The sequence below is a fragment of the Hippichthys cyanospilos genome, chromosome 15, assembly GCF_059441005.1.
Source record: "Hippichthys cyanospilos isolate Australia breed blue-spotted pipefish chromosome 15, RoL_Hcya_1.0, whole genome shotgun sequence".
Classification (NCBI taxonomy): Eukaryota; Metazoa; Chordata; class Actinopteri; order Syngnathiformes; family Syngnathidae; genus Hippichthys; species Hippichthys cyanospilos.
In genome coordinates, this window is record NC_142383.1 from 3,149,311 (window position 1) to 3,171,444 (window position 22,134).

Sequence of the window (22,134 nt, forward strand, 5' to 3'; positions counted from 1 at the left end):
AATATTGAGATTGGGATTCGTGGATGGGGAATTAACTGATAAAGTTAGCTTTACCTTTTTCTTTTGTGTGTTTACAGTTGAACAAGTTTGGTCATATTGACAGTGAGTTATGATGCTATTGAGAGTTTAGAGTTATTATTTGAGTTATTATTGCCATTACTTCAGTATCACTAGATTGTGATTGCACTGGAGTAAAATTTCCCTGATATAAATGTTGCACTGTTATACCTTGCTGTTAAAAGATAAGCTGTCACGGAAATACTAATAAAATAAAACATAAGACAGTTGTTTATTCATTTTGGGACTGAATGAAGTTGTCAGAAAGCTGGTTTGTAATCTACTTATAAAGTTTGACTGCTTCTACTGTTGTGCCTTATAATGCAGTGCGCCTTATATATGGAAAAATGTTTAAAATGTCATTAATTGAGGGTGCACCTTATATTCCGGTGCACCTAATAGTGCGGAAAATACGGTATTTGATTTGACTTGTAATAAAAAAAAAAGAAAAGTGCTTTACTTTTTAAAATTTTAATATCACTGAGGATCTTTATTAGCTTAATTAATTGTGGCAGCCAGTATCATGATCAAGATTAAAATGTGATTAATTGTGCAGCCCTACATCTAAACATTATGGGTTAATTTTAGTTCAGATTTTTCTGTCAGATAAACATGAGGGAGGGAGGAAGGAGGGAAGATATAGCAATATCATTCCACCTGCAATGACATTTTTTACTTAACAAGGCCTATCCCATGGTTTGATTTAAAGAAGAAAAAAAATACTGTAAGGTGTATTTTAAATGTGAGAAATACACATAGTATGTCTCCTTTAGTGCTGGAAAAACTGTCTTCAAGATACACTTTACTAACAAAATGGCATGATGTAGGTGCTTACAACAGCAGAGCATGAAGCAGGCTTGAAGCAGCCAACAGGGATAGGCCAGCGTCCTTGGCCTTTCATGACACAGAAGCTCCTCCAAAATTCTAATTGCAGCAAAAGGATTTCCCACACCACCACCAACGACAGGTACGCAGATACTATCCACCTGTCAATAACTTCATTTTATACCCCGGTTTGTGCAAGTTCAGCAGGAGTCCTTGCACTTAATCCATTCATTAGTTCCTACTGGCCTTTATGTATGCATATTCATGCACTATCAAATTTCATGCAGTATGTATTGTTTAGACCATTTTATGAATTGACAAGTCCTTACATTTTAAGTGACATTTTAATCACAATATTTTAAATCCCTTTGCAAATATACAATTCATGTACAAGAATGCTGAATTGTTTTTGCATTCATAGCTTTAAATCTTTGATTGGCTTAAGTACAGTATACTGTATACAAATTCAAGCATGATTTTGACTAATTTCATCATTTAATCACTGTAACTCCAACCCTCTAACCCCCTATACCACGTCCCATTCCAACTCATTCTTAGAGGCTCCAGCGTGCCTGCAGTTTCAGGCAAATGTCAGAGGAAACCATGTCGCAGCAATAAGTCTTCAATTAGCAAAAAACATCTCATGGAGCAACGTCTCTTCACCAGCACCTCTGCCTCCTCTGTGAGCTTGGACAGTCAGTTTGGCAACCCATTCTCTTCTTTCTCAGAAAAGGTATTTCCAAAATAAAATATCTGAACTGTCTCTCCGTAGGCTAATATAATTTGCTTGTATTTTTTTTTTTAATTTTAAAAGTCCTCCAGTTGCACCTTTCAGAAGCACAAAACCAAAAGCTATATATTTCTTAAGTGATGTAGCGAAGCAGTGTTGCCTGCATACAAGTAAACAAGCGATAGAGCAAGCCTTAAATTATTGATGATGCGGATGTTTTTCTTTTAAATACAAGAACCACACATGCAGCCATGATACAAGTCACAGCAACAAGGCAGTCAGTCGACCGCATAGGATTGCCGCATAGCACCACATTAAAAACACTTTTGTACTAAGAGACACAGATTTTATGCGGACAGAGCATGCGCTGAACACAATTTAATGTTTCAGTTAAAGTAGGTAACCCAAACATGTTTACATGACCACGTGCTTGGTTCTGAAGAGTTAACTCAAGGGTCTAATTTGAGTTTTTAAAAATAAGAATATGAGCTTATTTGGGTTTTTCCACAGTGCAATTTGGCAAACCATTGTGTAATAAAAGTGTTTATCTGTTCTATGTATTCTCAGCATTGCACAAAACAGGTGATACCCCAAACAGCCCTTTCATCATTTCGTTACTTCATCATGAAAAGCAGCAACCTGAGGAACATAGAAATTTCTCAGCAGAAAGGCATCTGGTCCACCATCCCAAGCAATGAAACCAAACTTACCAAGGCCTTCATGGAAAAGGAAGTCATCCTCATCTTTTCCGTTCAAGGATCTGGTCACTTCCAGGTATATTGAATTTAAGTTTTGAAAGTTATTTTAATGTCTAGATCAAATTTAAACTTTCTGTTGCAGTCAATGGGCTTGAACTATTGATTGCATTTTTTTTTTTTTTTTAATGATCAGGATTTTATAAAACACAATTTTCTTAATTGCAATTTAGCTATGTGGCGAGTCATTCCTGTCTTGAGTGCGGTGTGAAAAGGAGGACTGTTAGCAGCCAGAGAAGGCAAAACAGTAATCTTGGCCCATTATAGCTTATAGTGTGTTTTTTCTCTCATTTTGCATTGAGGCGACTTGGACAAGTAAAATGTTTTTCTTGTGCAAGGTTAAAAATCATCATCACAATAATACTATTTATTTTGTGTTGTTTGTATGTTTTGGATGATGTCATATGTTGGAACGTGTGTTGTTAGTAGTAGGTGAGTGTTTGCGAGTGTGTGAGCCACCATATGAAAAAAAAAACTTTTCAATAATCATCATTTGCATTTTATTGCACACTTGTATTTCTGTATTTGGATTACGGTGATAACATTTGGGGAACTACCTATAAATGTACCCTCCGAATGATATGCATCATGCAAAAGAGAACAATAAGAATAATGCACAACGTGGGGTGTTATGAACATACCTGTAGTAAAAACCTTTCCTAAATTTCTAAAAAACTATGACCAATCACAATCAAAACACTAGTGATGATAAGTTGCTATAGGGAATGGATCGAAAATCCAAGTATCGTTCTATTGGTTTTTCATATCTGTCAAAGGTTAGGGTTTTAGTTTCCAGTTTTAGATGACAACTGAATGTCCAATGCTTGCCTTCTTCATTCAGTGATGATGTTTGAAATCAAACTGTGTCCTCTCAGTTTTTGGGTGTCACATAATTAATTAAAAGTCAACACAGAAAACACCTTAAGTCTTAAGTTTATTGTTAGAGAAATTGTGTGTGAGCATAATTTTTACCTAAAGACCTATCATATAAATAGCAACGTTCAACCCACTTAAGTGTCTCTGTGATCATCATTTTTTGTTTGTTTGTTTTTTACTTTAAACCCTGTATTACTGGTGGTGGGTGTTTTGCTGATTATCTATCAGACCAGGCCGGTGCTGCAGCCCAAAATGATCACCGGCTGCATGCAAAGCCCGAAGCCAGTCTGTGATGTTGGTTAAGTTGCATCCTTTTTGTTTCAATAAAGGAATTAATATCAGAGTCTGGATGTCATGTTTACAGCCATCTGATGATTAGAGTGTTTGGCACTAACTCACTCGTCTGCTCGCCCCATTAGCAGTGGGCTTTAGCTATCAATCCATCATTTGGAAGTCTTGTTGCATGACTGTCCAAGCCCTCTAGGATCAGATGCGATGCGATGGATCAAAAGCCAAAAAGCCAAAAGAAATGTCATAGATGAATGTGAAATATCCACAAGTATTTTTGGTTGAGGACGTCAAATATGAGGGAATCATATACAATTAAAAAATGCCTTCCAGGACACATTATGATTGTGTAAGATCATGCTTTTTTGGTCTTTTTAATGATAATTGTGTTTCATTTTCCAGGGATATGCCCGCATGGCTTCGGCTGTCAGCCACACCAGTAGCCAAGATTGGGGGATTGGACGATTAGGAGGCATTTTTAGTGTAGAGTGGCTCTGCATCAAAAATGTACCTTTCCATTGCACGCAGAATATCCTCAACCCATTAAATGACAACAAGAAGGTCCAAATCAGCAGAGACGGACAAGTGAGTTTTTACTTGTTTCAAAAAGAGACCACATTGCGATGATTGGTCAAACGTACAGTCTTGAAGACAACACATTCAGTTAATCTATTTTTTTTTTTTTTTTTTTTTACCCAAAAGATTTGCTCTTATCCTGGGTACACACCAAATGCGATCGGGATGAAAAAGTGGACAATTTTGTATTGTAGTCAATGGAGTTTGTGCAGTGGTGCGTCCAGCAATGCGATGGACGCGTATGGAGCGACACGAGCAGCACAGCCTTCCTTTGATGGGCTTTAAGTGAATATAGTCTTTTCCTTGTTGCTGCAATGTACGTAGGCCATCAAATGAGAACATGTTAAACATAACTTCATCCAGAGTGCTTGATCAATAATTGCATTTACATTTAGTCCAGTCAGAAATTTTGCCTTGGTTTGCAAACTCACAGAGTCATTTAAAATAGTGAGCATAGGTTCACTGTGTTTTCATAGAAAGTTGGTAATGAGCTTGAGGATTATAGCAGGTGACTAAGTCTAGAATTGCCTTAAACCACTTTTATCTCAGAGCTAGTTCTTTAGCTATCCCTTAGGCCAGGTGTTCTCAAACTTTTTGAAGTCAGGGACCCCTTTCAGGAAGCTAGTTTTCAAAGACATATTTTTACATTTGGGTGTACAAAAAGGTATGTACATTACATTAAGTCATTAACTGAATTACAAATTCTACTGTATTAATTTCATTACAAAACATCAAATAGATGCAAATGAGTTCTTATCAATGCAAAACCTTTGCATTAGCTAACATATCAAAGGGAAATACCTGGCACTAACGAAAACGCTAACGAGCTAAACGCATACAAGGCAGCACTACATAACATGCTGAAGATAATAACTAACATTAGCTTGCATGTTATCCGAAGTCACATGTTTTTGGAACAACAAAGTAACTAATTTGGGGCATATTTTCATAAATGACAACATTCTTACAAAGAAAGTACAACTTAGAGACAGTCGTGGGCCAGATTTCACAGAGAGACAAAACAGTGTGTGCATAACCAACTGTCAGCTCTCAATTAAAGTCACACCATCCTTCTCATTACCAAAATGTAATATCAACAGTGGCCAGAGGCGGCCCACAAAAACAAAGATCAAGCCAAACAAAGCACAAATGAATGAAGTGTTAAACCAAATCAGTTCCAAAACATACCAGTTTATCCACGGACCAGTACCGCACTGCAGACCGGTGGTTGGGGACCACTGCTGTAGAGTGCTTTAGATCTGTGTTTGACCAGACAAGGCAGGTTCCTCAGCAATTTTGCTTCTGCATTTTTGTTTAAAACCATTTTAAATCACGTTTCTTCTTTTTTCGTAGGAGTTAGATGCCCAGGCAGGCAGACTTCTGCTGTCTCTTTGGGAGTGACACACCCACTCATAATTGATCGAGTGTTCACACTTCAACACCATCAGCGGGACTCTCTTCTGCATCATTTCTACCACTGGTTATATCTGTTTGTCAAGTTCAAAATCACTGATGTCTCCAGTTGCGTTTGTTAAGAGTTTTCTTATAAATGTCATGAAATTAAGGTCATTCACATGGATTTAACAATGCAATTACAGAACTAAAATTTAAGACAAATGAACAATGGTTTTGTGATAGATATGTTCAGATCTTGTCTGTTTATGTTTTTAGAGTTGCCTTTACATACGTACCCAGTCTTCTCAATGGTATGTTCATAAAATACAGGGAATGTAAATGCTGCTCCTTTGCACATTTTGTGGTGTTTTAGTATTTATACCATCCTTTAAAAAATTTCTTGACAATATTTTGATCCAAGGAATGTTTGTTTATTCACTGTTTATACACCATATTATTAAATAAACAATTAATACAGTAAAGTGCCTCACATCTGGAGCTACAAGAGTTCAAGTCTGTGCTCTGTATTTCAAATGTGGAGTATGCATGTTATTTGTGTTTGCACAGGTTTTCTCAGAATACTTTGGTTCTCTCCACATCACTAAAACATGCATTTTAGGTTAACAGATGACTCTTAAATTGACCATTGGCGTGAATTGTTGTTTAACCTTGTGCTCTGCATTTGACAGATGACCTGTACTCAGCCTCTTGGCCCAAGTCAACTGTGTTAGGCTCCTTATAAGACAAGCAATAAAGAAATTGGGTGCAACATGCACATACATACATAAACACATCTGTATACATACATATATGTAAGCACATGTATGAATATATGAATAAATATAAACACATACAGTATATAGTTCATATATGTATCTGAATACATATGTGCAATATATACATATGTATAGTGTGTATGTATATGCCGTGTGTGTGTGTGTGTATATATATATATATATATATATATATATATATATATATATATATATATATATATATATATATATATATATATATATATATTTAAAATTTCCTTATGCTGTACCACATTTACATCGGACTTGAAACCTTTAAGAGTTGTCCTCTAAAATCTCTACTTACCGCGCCAGGAATTACGCCCGCGCTATGATTGGTTGTTCCCTCTCACCAGACATCGTGCACAGGATTCTATTGGGGCACTGTTAGAGCTCTGACGCATGGTTGCGCTTCTCATTTTCTGATTGGCCAGGAAAACTGAGCGCTTGGTAGCACTGCAAGTTGACGAACGTACCTTGTCATCTCATTGGTCGAATAGCCTAGCGTGTAGCATGTCTGTTTCGCTTTTCTGACATCTTCGTACATAAATACATCTGCCGGCGTTACTTCTACACATAAGCTGCTACTTAACTGTTAGTCGGTCTAAACAAAATTACATTTCTGGCGTTAGACACACACAGGTAAGAATTTTTATGTCTACCTTTAATTTGATCGGTTTGATTCTTGAACACACAAATGGGACCGTATTTATTTTCGAATGTGCTTGGTCAGCGGACTTGCGTGTCTGTGACTTTTTTTTTTTTTTTTTTACATCACATGAGTAATATTTTATTGAGTAATTGTAATGAAAAGTTGTTATTTAAGTTGATGTCACAAGACCGAAGCGAGTTAGCTTGACAGCATTTAAGCTTGTCCGTCATTTATTTTGCCCGGGTGGGAAACGAGTCGGATCCATCGCGACTACTTTTAGGCGTCTCGATATCATCTGCATGAGGAGTTTTCCAAATAAAATAAGTTTATTCTTACTCCGTCAAATTTGCCGTCCAAAACGTGGTGCTTACCAGTGTGTTTGGGAAATATTACTGAGCTAACTAGTTACAGATGGCGACCTAACTCAGAATGACCTATCTTAGCTTGAGACAAATCCCAATCACCTTTCACCCAGTTTTCTTCCCCATATCCTTTGGGTTCAGTTTACAAAAGTCCAACGTAGTATGTTTCTTATCTTTTGTATTTTAAAAACTGAAGATAGCAACGGAAACGTTATTGACATCACATCATGGTTAATTTTTTTTTTCATTCTCTCTGGTTTGAGTTTGGAGCAACGACAACAATATAAAGCGTGAATTCGTTATTATCAATCGATGTCAATATTTGCTTTGCTGGGAAGCTACATTCTGGTCCAATGAGCAATTTTCTTTAACCAGGTCCAAAGGTTTTGCGATTCAAGACATTATCTTGCTTTAAAAACATATTATGTAGTGCAACAATTCACACATTTTGTAATATACTTTTACCTAGTATTCTACCATCAAAAATGGAAATGGAAAAAGTTATTCCGATCTAGAAAAGCAGAGGCAAACATCTATTTACGAATTACAGCCCAATATTGTTGCTACAGCCCCCCCAATAAATAAAAAACAAACAAAAAATCAAGACAAGATCAATTTTCTAGACTTTACACATTTATGAAGAAACATCATCTCTTAAGTGATATCCAATAAGGTTTCAGAGAAAAAAAAGATCCACCTCTTTGGCTGTAATATGGAATAAATTACTTCGAAAATAGACATCAAATAATCTATAGTTTACTCATGAATTGTGAAACTATAGATCATAATATAGTAATGGCAAATTTTGAGAGCTACGGTTTAAGAGATGTATCGTATACAGTGCTGTGAAAAATTATTTGCCCCTTTCTGAATATCACACTGAGACAAGCCAAAGGTTTTATCAACAGTTTCGAACTGATTATTTTGTTAACCAAAAGGAAGAAAAAATCCCAACATGCTTTCTGTGAATAAGTAAGTCTCGACTTAAAAGTTTATGCTTGAAAACCCAACAATATGGTAGAGTTTAAACAATTCTGTAAACCTGTATGGTTCAAAATTTCTCCACAGTGGAATGAAAGAGTCATCACCAATTATCGCGGATATTTGATTTCCTTTCCAAATCTTAAAATAAAAATAAAAATATAACTATTTGTACACATTTCAAAGGTTTATTTTTATGCACGTATGTATACCCGAATTGGGTTTATACTGAACCTGAAGGTCACACTCATGACAGAATCATTTATATATGTGTTAAAATGAGCGTGTTTTGTTTCGGGATGTGTTTTTGTAAATGCCCGACCAGAGTATTAATATGCTCAGTAAAACACAGAGAACTAGAGGTTGGACTCGTTTTTGTACTTCTTTTGTACTGAACTGTGTGATTCATAGAGGATCAATTTCTTTCTATTCTGTTTTGAAATATTGTAATGAGTTTAAATGTTCAATAAATCAAAATGATGACCAATACAAACAATTGCTCACGAAGAATATGACAATTCCTGGTCAAATCCGAATCTATTTTTGAAAGTAATGCTTTCTAACGTCCCCAAAAACCGAAGTAATACCAGTAAACATTTTGTGATACCATTACTAACCAAACACTGTAAACAGTATTTTCATTTTACTGCATATAAGCATGAGCGTAAATATTCAACTTTTGTCATTCTGTACAGGATGCCTGGATCCGCCTCTATGAACTGCTTGGGGCCTTGGCCTAAAGATGTGGGTATTATTGCCATGGAACTGTACTTCCCATCACAGTATGTGGACCAAGCTGAATTGGAACAGTTTGATGGTGTTACAGCTGGCAAATACACAGTGGGCCTGGGTCAAGCCTGCATGGGCTTTTGCTCAGACTGTGAGGATATAAACTCCCTTTGCTTGACGGTGGTCCAAAGGCTCATGGAGAAGAACGGCTTGTCCTACGATTCAATAGGTCGTTTGGAAGTTGGGACTGAGAGCATAATCGATAAGTCCAAGTCTGTAAAAACAGTCTTAATGCAGCTCTTTGAGGACTCGGGCAATACTGATGTGGAGGGCATTGACACAACAAATGCCTGCTATGGTGGGACGGCAGCACTCTTCAATGCTGTGAACTGGGTTGAATCCAGCTCATGGGATGGTAGGTAAATGCGCAAAAATCAAACATGTCATTCCACTACGACAGTGCTGCGGGTGTCTAATCGGCAGCACTTTTTTGCTCTGTGTTTGGTTGATCTTGTTTTCTCTCTGCAGGCCGTTATGCTTTGGTTGTGGCGGGAGACATTGCTGTTTATGCCTCAGGAAATGCCAGGCCTACAGGAGGCGCCGGTGCTGTAGCAATGCTCATTGGGCCCAATGCACCTTTGGCCTTTGAACGAGGTCAGAAAACGTGTGAATTGGTTCATCTCTGACACAGTTGACAGTTCACAAGACCTCACAGTGATTCAATTAAAATAATTGATTTCGATAAGGTGGTAACTGTAATATCCATTGTTTTTAATTACATTTTCGTTATTTTTAAGTGCAGATGGAAATGAATATACAGATATTCTATTCATGCTGTAATGCTGCCTCTTCATGTTCCCTCCTACAAAACAAACATTTAAGTCAATGTACAAAAAGCCTTATCGATTTGCAACACAAATAATCTGTTGGCAATTATACATATGCATATCCTAATCGCTCAGTCTGAAAGTATGAGCCCAAAAGTCAGAGTATTACATTGTTTTATGAATTGGGAGTAGCTCCCATCGGTTCCTCTTTCCAGGGAATGGATTATTGACATCTGTGAAAATTACAAATCTAAAAGTACCGGTAATTATCCGCACAGCCTTGTAGTTGACAACAAAGTGGCAATATTCATGTTATTCAAACACAGATATGAAGAAGAAATTGGCCTGGTTTTGTGTTTCGTGAATAAAAGTAGACCCTCCCAATCTGGGGCTTGAAAATACGGTAAATACGAGAAATACGGTAGTTAATTCTGCTCACCACAAAAAATCTGAGCACTAACCCTGTTCCCGTGATTGCTCGCTCCGTCGGCTACGTACTGTCAATAGAGTGGCCCCATATAACATGATTTCATGAATTCAGCTAGAAAAGAAAGCTATGTATTACACTCCTGCTGCTAAATGCAGGACAATGAGCATTTATTTTGGATATCTTGTAACTGAGTGGCAGCCACAACATAAATATTGAAATTGTACACCGCCATTTTTGCAGTTTAAGATGAAACTTTCATAAATGTGTTAATGTTTTTATTTTTGCGCAGGTCTGCGTGGAACCCATATGCAGCATGCATACGATTTCTACAAACCTAACCTGATGTCAGAGTATCCTGTGGTTGATGGCAAGCTGTCGATTGAGTGCTACTTGAGTGCATTGGACCGCTGCTATTCTGTATACCGAAATAAGATCCATGCTCAGTGGCAAAGAGGTTGGTTGAAACTGTTTTTACAGTTTATTATTAAGCTTCTGAATTGATCATATTCTTAACTAATAGGAAATATCTCCCTGCATAAGATCGACATTATGGTCAAATCTTGAATCCCCATGAGCACATGTTCTAAGATTCTGGTGGACTTCAAGAATATCGATTTGGAGACTATTTTAAAGTCATAAAAAGTAGGTTTAAGGGTAGTACAGTTGTATTTGGGATTGAACGTCAGGACTCTTAAACTTGATACTTAAGTATTAAATCGATACTTAAGTATCTGTGGGACTGACAAGTGCCCTTTTTATTCACCCACATTTTCAATTTGAGAACAAGTGTATTTGTTACTTTTCAGCAATACTGAAGTCGAGACAATAAAAATTGCGAATGCACACCTCCTTATACAAACCGGGTCAATTTCCCCCCAAACAGATTGCTGTCAAGTATTTGTTCAAAAACGGCATTATAAAATAAAATGCCGCTTTTGCTTTTCTGGCTTCATCGACGTGGAGTTAATGACTACTTTTACAATGTTGCACTGCGTGAAATTGGTACATTGACCATTTACAAAGATCTTTATTTTGTAATATTTAGTATAATTTCTGATTTAATTTTTTAATTTTTTTTTAATTAGGACATGATATTTCAAACCAATTTGATCGCATAAAACATTTTTGGTTTGAACCATTACTCCGTGGGAGTTAATGATTTAAAAAGCTATGTTTGCATTTTTTTTATACAAATAAACAAAATTAAGACAATTGAGATCATGTAGAATGACCTGTGTGGTAGTCAAATCAGTGAAGCTGAAATATGTTTCGATGTTACCAGTGAAACAGTTACTATTTATTTTTTAAACTTTTTTCCCTCTCCATGACAGAGGATTCAGAGAAGTGTTTTTCTTTGGAGGACTTTGGCTTTCTCGTCTTCCACTCTCCATACTGCAAACTGGTGCAGAAATCGTTGGCCAGATTGATGTTAAATGACTTTCTGAACCACCCCTGCCCAAACACTGACACGGGCCCCTTCACTGGTCTTGATGCTTTCAGGTAAACTGACAGGAAATTTAGTTGGACAGTGGTACACACTCTTTTACTCAGTGCTTCTTATTAGACCCGCTAACTTTTGATAAAACATAAGTGTGTATTTATTATTTCTATCTAGATGTCTTAAAAATGCTGCTTTGCATTTTAATTGCAGTGTTTGGCAAAGGTTGGCCAATATTTATTTATTTGGCATCTGAGACCTCATTGACCATTTGTCTTTAAGACTGTGAAGCTTCACTAGATTCTTTTAATCAGGGTAATGATAGTGAAGAAATTGTGACAAAGTAGAAATTATAACAGTTTTCAATGGAAATGGAAATTTTACCACTATTGTACTGTGGGCTATTGTAAAATCTGCAGTGTGTATATGTTATTTTATTTTTGAACATTTTAGTTTATTAATTTAATAACCCTGTTTTATTGTGTTATTATGTTCAATAAATTAAATCATTATTTTTTTTTAAATGTCATGTGCAAATTTGTTTTGGGTTTTTTTTCTCTCTGTGAGGCTTAAATGATAGGCATTCCTTGTGTCTCTTAATTTCATCAGACTTGCACCCTTTTTATCAAATTTTTGTTTTTTTGGCAGAGACATAAAGCCAGAGGAGACCTACTTTGACCGGGATGTTGAGAAAGCCTTCATGAAGGCCAGCGCAGACTTGTTTGACAGAAAGACCAAGTTGTCTTTGCTCCTATCCAACCAGAATGGAAACATGTATACGCCCTCAGTCTATGGCTGTTTGGCTTCTGTCATCGCGCAGTACGTCTCAATATTTGGCTTTTTTAAAATTAATTAATGAATTTTTTAAGACTTGTATGCACCACTTGTTACAACCATGTGGCAAGGAAATGTTCTTAATGATTTAAAACAGAATTGTACAGTTATTACAAACAGCATTTTACTCAGGCAGAAAAGACGTGATATCCAGCTTGTTAAACATAAGACCTGTAATTCCAGGGAGCTGAGGGCTGGACCTTGTTAAACCTAATTATTTATTTGTGTTTCACTGATCAAAACATTTGGCCCTGCAGTGAGAAATACAGTTGATAACGCAAACATTTTTTTCTCTAAGGAAAGCATGGAAATTAAAGTATTCCATAAATCAAGCCATCAATATACAGTGGGGCCCCCATGTTACAATATTAATCCGTTCTGCGGTAGGGCTTGTAAGGCGAATTCACTGACCAATAGCAGACCAGAATTGTAGTGACGCGTTGCAGGGAGGCAAGTGTGACAGCAACTGAAAATAAGTGTAATTACCTAATTACGCCTGCAGGTGGAGACAAAACAACACAAATACAGCCAAGCCCCTAGAGTCATGAGTTTTTTTTTTTTTTTTTTTTTTTTTTTTTTTTTTTTGCAAAACCAGGAAAATACCATAAAGAGGGGATGAAAAACTCAGTATTCCACGTCGCAACATATACGTAAGCCAACAATAACGTAAGCCAGGGACGCTGTAACACGGGGGTCCACTGTATTTATTAACTTAATAATTATATTTGGAGGGGAAAAACTCATAAGTTTAAGAGGATAACTGTTCTCCCATTTAAATGTTAAAACAAATGTACTGTCTTCAATTTAATTTTAAATGCCTAACACTCTTGATTATGCCACTTGTTTCCTTCTTACTTTTGTGACTGACTCGCATCCCTAAAAAGAAACTCACATCTATTAGAAACTGAACACTTTATTCATTTAATAATGTGAAAAAGCAGTGGTGCAATCATCCTGGACCCCAAACTTTTTCTGTCAAATATTTGCATTTATTTTACTGCCCTGTAAAATGGAAGTTGAGTCAAAAAATCTCTATAGTATGTCCTATGCACCCCTACTAGACTTAACACGGAATTCTGATGAGCAGTAAAATCCACCCATTTTTATGTATCTCAAAGGCAGCCATGTTGCCACTTGTTATCAACTGTAAATGACATCACAGTTGCTCAAGTAGTGCTCATCACAGCTTAACTGTTTTCTGAGTTTGGTCACATTCCATTGCTGAGCCGTGATTGGTCATTACCTATGCCCTAAGGGTTAGGGTTAGGGTTCAATCTATTGTCCCGCACTGCATTGGTCCCCAACGTTTTTATCACCATTGACTGGTCAACACTTGACAGTTTTATTGTGGCCGGGGAGGCATTCCTTCCTGTTAATATTCAGATACAACACAAACACAATATGAAGGATACAAAAATTTGAACTCACCATTAATGGCAATTTAATGGGCGCCCTGAGCTTTTTTTTTCTGCAACAAGTCAGGCCCATCTAGGTGTGATGGGTGACAATGTCGCTCATACCCAGTCGACTCCATTCCTGTCATTGCAAAAAACTCTGCTTCGCACTGATAGGGTGTTGGAAATCTCAAACCTACTTTTAAGGCCACTGTTATTCCCGACCTCTAGCGGTTGATCATTTTTGTGCACAGCCATGCTAGTTTTACCTGGTTTGGCTGGAAAGTAGCGCTCAGACTCCTAGTCGCAATGAATCGTGATTTTTAAGTAGAATGCCTGATATTGTAAAACACTTTTTTTCTTGATGTCACATGGTTTCCAACCAGAGACAACCACCAACTTTTAGATCCCAGAATAATCCCAATAATTCTAAACAGAAGATTCACTGTTTTTTCAATTGTGTGAAAACGAACCTTAGATTGTTGCATTTTCACACTTTAAAAAATAAGTCTCATACCCTTGAAGAGGATTAAAAACAAGCAGTGCATTTAACAAATCAAGCATTGTTCTTGTGTTGTGGATAAAGGCAGGAATATTACGGTACTGTCAGTATTTTGGGGCCAAACGAGTGTAGCCTTCATTTGGCCTCCAAAATAGGACATAAAGGTGTTACAAATTTGTTTGTATAACTTTAGTATTCAGTTGTTTGAACAAAATCTATCTTTGTTGCAGACTCACACCTTCACAGTTGGCAGGTCAGCGGATTGGAGTCTTCTCCTATGGATCAGGATTTGCTGCAACTTTGTATTCTCTCAGGGTCTCACAGGACCACACACCGGGTGAGTTTACCACAGTTCGCCTCACTTTTCAGACATTAATCCCTTGAGATCATTTTCCAAAATCGTAAAAAATAAATAAAAAAAATAAGTTGACGACCCCTTGCTCCTGCAGGTTCCGCCCTTGACAAACTTGTTTGTAGTATGAGTGACCTGAAGGTCAGACTGGAGTCAAGAAAAAAAGTTTCACCCGCTGTTTTCTCTGAAAATATGAAGCTCAGAGAAGAGACCCACCATCTAGGTATGAAAATTTACATGTTTATGTTGCACATTGATTGTAATAAGTGCTTACACACTGGTTGATAACCAGGAAAAAAGCACACCAAAATATTGTGCAGCCAGATTGATGCTGCAATAAAAGTAGTAGCAACTTAAGGACAATCTATTAAAAAGAAGTAGGTTATACAGTACAATGGACCACCGCCATACGTAATTAATTCTGTTCCGGGGTTGGAATCGTAAGGGGAAATCGTCGTATGGTGGGGAATAAAAACCTATGGTAATCAGCTAATGCGTGTAAAAAAATCAAAATTGTTTACACATATTAAAAATTGGCAACAAAATAGTGCTACTTATATATAATATACCCGTATACAATTAAATAACATCATAACTAAAAAATACATAAAGGAAAGAAAAAGACATTTTATTTACCTTTGAGTGACATTGACTTACTACTTACGGCCATAGTCCCTTGAATCGTAGACTAGCATTCTTTGTATTTCTTGGATTATCTCCAGCTTCGTTTCCATACTAATCATCTTCTCTCTTTAACACCACTAGCAATCTTGGGACCCATGGCTAACCTATAAAAGCTAGGTTTAAGCGTGAAAATGCACAATAATTACGATATTGTAAGCACTCACACGAGAACAAATCTTTAACATGTCGCCATCTTGAAACCGTGACGCCGAACAATAGCAGGCCAGCATCTTAGCGACTCCGTGATGCCAACCAATAGCAGACCAGTATCTTAGGGAGCCGTGACGCTGACCTATAGCAGACCAGCATTGTAGTGACATAGTCAATTACTCATGTAGTGACGTATGCATCCGGAGCGACTCGCAGACTGACCACCATGTTTGAGAAGAGAAGTTGTTGTTTTTTATGTTGTAAGGCGAAAAACGTAAAGGGAGGACAAAAAACAACGCTGCAGTCCACGTCGTAGGGTGAAAAAAAAGGAAGGCAGGGAGTCCACTGTATGTAGATGTTACAGTAAAGTTGAATGGTTTTGTAATGGCTTATTGCTGCGTTATTGTATTTTCTTAAGGTTTTGAAAAGTAATGTCTTCCTGACGAAAGTGGTCCTATTAAGTACTGTATCTAAAACAGAAAAAAAGTTCATAATTAATATCATGATCTGTCCAAAAATAACTATGATAAGTGCTTTTTTTGTTGCTTTATTGTGCAGAACAATTATTTCAAATATATGAGGGTTTTTGGTGGTTACAAAAATGCTATGTAAATCTGTTTCCTACAGCAAGCTACATCCCTCGTGGCTCTGTGGAGGATCTGTTTCCAGGTACTTGGTACTTGACACGAGTTGATGAGAAACACCGCAGGGAATATGCAAGAAGACCCTTGGACAGTGACCTGTCTTCAGAGCCAGAACTTGTTCGCTGCAGCACTGCCGGCGAGGTACAGCCTCCCTCGCGGGACATTTGCCCTGTCTTTGATGCTTTTTTTTGACCTGGCAAAATAATATCCTCTTCCAATGTACACTGCGCTCATATAAATATTTAAATGCTTATAAGGTTTTGGGGTGACCATGCCTCAGGAGCTCCGGCAACTAAAGGGTCGTGTATTCCAGGGGTCTTCAACCTTTTTTGCAACACCGATCGTGAGACGTGGGCCTTTTTTTTTTTCACGGCAGAAAAATACAGCAAATATAAAATGAATGCGCCTTGTGATGGTACTAGCAGAAGGGACACCTGTGCAACCGTTTTAACAGCGGCCCCTACTAAAACTTCACAGCAAATATCTTTGGCTGCACATATATACACACACATTATATATATATATATATATATATATATATATATATATATATATATATATATATATATATATATATATGTGTATAATATATATGTGTGTGTGTGTGTATGTATATGTGTGTGTGTGTGTGTGTGTGTGTGTGTGTGTGTGTGTGTGTGTGTGTAAACATGCATAGTGTGTATATTGGACTCTCCATATTGTCCTTAGGTGTGATTGGGTGTGTGAAAGGTTGTTCATCACTGTGTGCCCTGCGATTGGCTGGCGACCAGTACAGGGTGTCCCCCACTTACTGCCCCAAGACAGCTGGAATAGGCACCAGCAAGCTAGAGAACCTATTGAGTAGCAGCAAGAGAAATGTTCGGGACGTATGAGCGCTACCACATCAAAATTTCCATTTTTATGCTCGTTTATTTGGGATTAAATGTAAACCAAATGTGAGAAATGAAATGTGAAACCTGAAGATTGAAAGATGATCCACGTGTCCAGTCTCCCTCTGCATTATTGCAACAGCACACTGGGAGTGCTGAACATTCTTCCTATGAGACCGTTCTTGGAACTGCAAATGTTTAGTATTTATTGCTGTATGTCTAAAAGGATGTGTCCTTCTAGCACATCCCGAGTCCAGCCAAGAAAATGCCGCGCATCCCTGTGGCTACCTCCAACTTGGACTCTGGCGTCAGCAACTGAGGGCCCTCAGCTCTTCCTCAAGGGATCAAGGTCCAGTAATTTGGAAACGGTGCAAGAGCTAAGCTGTCAAAAGACCAATGCGTTATTGGTTTTGCAGCTCAGTCTGTGGACAAAACTTAAATGCTGCTGATTGGCTTCTAACTTGCCCGACATCACTCGATCTACATACCTATCACGAGTGGACGACATTTCACAAGTTGAATGAGCTTGGTTTTTTTATTGTATGTTTTTAGACATTTTTGTTTGGAGCGCAGACTTTTCAAGTCTTTGGTATTATATACCAATGAAAGTAAATGCGATTTTGAATTCAATGGTAAGCGTTTTTCTCTGTACGTGTGTGGCAGCAGTCATATGGGCACTACAGCAGCCCAGCCTAATCACACCTTCTCTTGCATATAATGAGTTTCATTGTTCCTACATTGTTGATTCCAAATGTATTTTGTTTTTCACAATCTCTGCTTATCTATAGCCCTTGCACATTGGGAGATATTAATTGACATCACTCTTAGTCAAAAGTTAGTTTGATAGTCAGAATTTTGCATTTGCAATTACTCCAAGGGGGACTGGAAGAACTGTAGACTTCATAAGTATTTTTTTTTTTAATTACAATAGACGTTTCTCCTAATATACCCACGATAATAAGAAACTATAATAGTAATTTTATTTGACAAAACTTACTAAACTTTTTGCCCTTTTAATCTTTTTCTGCCATGCCAATCTGAACAGCATGTATCTGCTAACTAGAACGGAAACAGAAACTAACCTACATTCTAAATAAATAAATAACTAGTCTTAGGTCAGTGTCTATTTGCATCAGCTGTGGTTCAGTGTTTTTGTCCATCTGCCATTGTCGTATTTGACAACATTGACGGCAAGCTCAACGCCAAGAAAATTGCATTTTGTACTAACAGTGGCCGTCATTTGCTTTTACAAGGTTTTTTTTTTTTTTAATATTCTAAGTTCTTTCTTCGTCTATGTTCCTCAGTTTGTTTTATTCCTGTTAAATCTTGAATAAAATGTCCAGCATAGGCATATAAAGAACTCAGGTAGAAACCACGGCAAACATCATTCTTGAAATAAACGGGGGTGTGAATAATTTATAGACTGACGGCTGGAGTCAGGACAGTTACGGTATTTTAAATACAGTTACAGTATGCCAATATGAAGCCTTATATTAATAATGTATCAATGTCTCCTTATGTACATATTTTCAGTTGTACAATCAGTTGGTGCCTCGACACACACTAGCATCACAAATGCAGTTGTACCTATGTTTTGCTAGTGTCACTGTAACATGACTTGCATAAGAGGTCTCATGATCTTAACACTTTTGATGGTAATGTACAGTCAAAGCTGAAATAAATATTTATGCTTTATGTAAATAGTGAGCGGATGTTTCATCAGATTTATTTTATCCATGCGATTCCTGTAAACCTTTAAAAAATGAATAAATGAAAACTTCAATATTTGTTGGTCTGTTTTCACTATTCATGAATGAGTCTTTACACACTTAGCATTAAAGATTCGAAGATTCATAGAGATTTTATTGTCACATGTATAGTAGAGTACCACAGTGAAATTCTTATTCTGTTCACTTCCCGAGCAGACTACATTGCAGAAGTGAAAATCTCATGTAACTGAATATGCTTCAGATTAATTGTTATCTTTAATCAATTAAATGGTATTTCAATCCATGAGAAAAAGACAATATAGTAACCATGGCTTGAGACATTTTGACATGCAGGCAGCAATAGGTTCTAAAATGTGAAAGCGGGACTGTGCCAAGAACATTTGGATAGAGCAGGGGTCACCAATGCAGGGCACTCGAGGGCACCTTTTGGAGCAATTTTAAAGATAGTGATTATGCATTTGTTAAAATCTATGTGACTGCTTGCAATATAGAAATGAGACTGAATGCACTGATGCAATGAATAAAAAAAAAGTTTTGGTGTGAGAAGGTAGCCGAAGTTTGCTGTCTCATCCTTGGCCGTGGGAAGGCCAGCTCAGGCTCAACCACAGACGCATTTTATTTATCTACAAAATATCTGGTTTATTACACATGTACTAACCTTCCACTCACATGCACATACTTAGAAGGATAAGTACACTAGGTTCCGGCCATGCCTTTTTTTTCCCCGGTGGGAGTCGGAACCTTCATGTAGGGCTGCACAGTTAATCGAATTGTAATTGCAATCACGATATTGACTGCCACAATTAATTAAGCTGATTCTCTGCGATATTAACATTTAAAAAGTCAAGCACTTTTTTTGATTACAAGTCAAATCAAGCACGTTGCCATTCTACCACCAGGGAGCATTGTTTCCCACATGTTTGCATGATCATGCCGTTTCTCACCTGATTTCTAATATAAACAGTGATAGCTGTCAATTGAGACCCATTTTGTAAAATCCGATTTTTCATTTGGAATAAATTCGGTTTGAAATGACCGAAAATGAAATTTTGACTCCCTAATTGATTGAAATTTGCTTAAAAGTAAATATTGTGCTTGGTTCCAAGTAGACTTATTTTCATTGGTTTGCACTCAGCAAGTAAAGTTAGCTGTGTTGCCCTGTATGTCAAGTTTTCTCCCATATCCTCATGCATGAGCTGGAAAAATAAATAGTTTTCTCCTTTTTTGTGTATAGTCTATTACAAATGTTTTTGGTGTAACGCTTCTCCGATGCACCGGATTCAAATGATCAGTATAACTTATCAATCTTCTGCAGAGCTTCCTGATCATCTTATCATTTGTTTGTGACCCCTGGGATAGAGCGTTTGGAATATGGCGTTATATTTGTGCCACAATTACGAGCGCTCGGAAAAAAAATTGAGCGTTGAAAATAAAACTGAGCGAGCGACAACAGATTTTGAGCACAGAAAAAAAGTTTCTCGCTCAAAATTCCTTTTTGCTCGCTTGCAATAGCATTCTCACGCTCAACATCTCGCTCTTGCTCGCGATACTCCTCCCTCCCTCGCTCAACATCGCGTTTGCTCAACATCGAGCTCTCGCTCGCTCGAGTCGTCCTCTGCGCTCGCTCAGTTCTGCTCACGCGTTACGTTTGTGCCACAAAACCAGCCAATCAGAGCTTGTAAAAGCACAATGATTGACAGCTTGGTATCCAATGAGATTGCTTGTTATGTTCACCCGGAACGAGCAAACAAGAGTGCGTCACATCGACGTGGGCGGGAGGAGGTGGGCTTATATTATTAAAGTACAAAAACTAACAAGGTATTTCTGCGAAATGATACAATACAGTAATAATAATAATATTAAAAGTAATTCTCCAGCCCAAGTCCGTGTTGACGCACTCTCGTTTGCCCTTTCCGGGTGAACACACGGCAAACGAGAGTGCGTCAACGGATAGCATACAAGCAATCTCATTGGATACCAAACTGTCAATCAAAGTGCTTTTACAAGCTCTGATTGGCTGGTTTTGTGGCAAAAACGTAACGTGTGAGCAGAACTGAGCGAGCGTGGAGGACGACTCGAGCGAGCGAGAGCTTGATGTTGAGCAAACGCGATGTTGAGCTAGGGAGGGAGGAGTATCGCGAGCGAGAGCGAGATGTTGAGCGAGAGAGGGCTATCCCGAGCGAGCAAAAAGGAATTTTGAGGGAGCGATTTTTTTTTCTGTGTTCAAACTCCATCGGCGCGCGCTCAAACTCTTATAATTACGTGCGCAATAGTTTTTTTCTTGCGCTCAAAATCTGTTTTCGCTCGCTCAGTTTGATTTTCTCTGCTCAATTTTTTTTTTCGCGCGCTTGTAATTGTGGCACAAATATAACGCCATATTGGAACAGATTACCAAAGTGCTGTGTGTGGTGTGCAACCCTCATGATGTAGTAAAGCACACACAAATGTATTCAATTTGTTTTAGCCACACCGCCAATTTCTTATTCCTGACAAAATATTCTAATTACAGTATTTCAACAAGCAATTTTCGTAATGGAGCCAGTTATTCCCAAGGGCAGCAGAGCAAGAAGATTGACTTCGCTCCCCTCTGACCCTTATGGAGCATCATGGGAGGGTCCACCTCCAGCAACTTCAGCACATGTGCAAACACTTAATACAGTCAAATGCATACAAGTGAAATGGTAATTTTATATCAAGTACTACGATGAACCTTCTGCAACCATATTGTCCAACAAAGAGTCAAGAGTGAAGAATAAGCCAATCTATACTGCCGTATACTGTATTCCCAGTAATTTAATAAAAGATTCATTGTTATATCTAGAAATGTTTATATCCTTAACGTCTGTGCCTTTCTAAAGTGTAAAATAGCTCTCAAATATGCAGTATGCTGAATTTTCACACTATTTGTCACAGCCGGGGAAGAAAGAAATAATGAAGAGCACACATACAGTAATCTATCAAACCAGTAAATTGCATCTGTTTTGAATAAATTTCAATTGAAGGCGCAAAGTTTGAGTCAACTTTGAATGAACTTGATTGATCAATAAATGCTGAGTCGCATTTATTGAGAAAAAAATGTAGGAAGATAAAATACTTATTTAGTATACATAAGTAAAGCACTTCTATTTTGGCAGTACGTACCTGTATAGAAGTAGAGTTGCGGCAACTCAGATATTAAGCCGGTATGCTTCCCGTTTTGCTATGCTTGAAGTGCACCATGAAGAGCATTCGGTGACTTGAAGCGCACCGATGCCAAATGG

General features: G+C 37.6%; 2 protein-coding genes across 5 annotated transcripts in view; both read left to right on the forward strand.

Annotated features, from left to right (window-relative positions):
* Positions 1–6,360, forward strand: part of ythdc2 (YTH domain containing 2) — a 32,455-nt gene extending 26,095 nt beyond the window's left edge. For all 4 annotated transcript variants that reach the window (XM_088435798.1, XM_088435800.1, XM_088435801.1 and 1 more), the window contains exons 27-31: positions 885–1,024; positions 1,441–1,615; positions 2,180–2,386; positions 3,934–4,116; positions 5,461–6,360. In XM_088435798.1, the coding sequence (XP_088291924.1) occupies positions 885–1,024; positions 1,441–1,615; positions 2,180–2,386; positions 3,934–4,116; positions 5,461–5,508 (753 nt within the window). In that variant the 3' untranslated portion in view covers positions 5,509–6,360. The remainder of the gene's footprint in view (positions 1–884; positions 1,025–1,440; positions 1,616–2,179; positions 2,387–3,933; positions 4,117–5,460) is intronic.
* A 432-nt stretch (positions 6,361–6,792) lies between these two features.
* hmgcs1 (3-hydroxy-3-methylglutaryl-CoA synthase 1 (soluble)) lies at positions 6,793–18,929 on the forward strand. Its single transcript, XM_088435896.1, has 10 exons — positions 6,793–6,938; positions 8,987–9,435; positions 9,549–9,674; positions 10,567–10,731; positions 11,609–11,777; positions 12,364–12,534; positions 14,676–14,782; positions 14,895–15,020; positions 16,259–16,416; positions 17,386–18,929. The coding sequence occupies exons 2-10, from the start codon at positions 8,988–8,990 to the stop codon at positions 17,461–17,463; spliced, it is 1,548 nt and encodes a 515-aa protein (XP_088292022.1). The 5' UTR covers positions 6,793–6,938; position 8,987; the 3' UTR covers positions 17,464–18,929.
* The last annotated feature ends 3,205 nt before the right edge of the window (positions 18,930–22,134 follow it).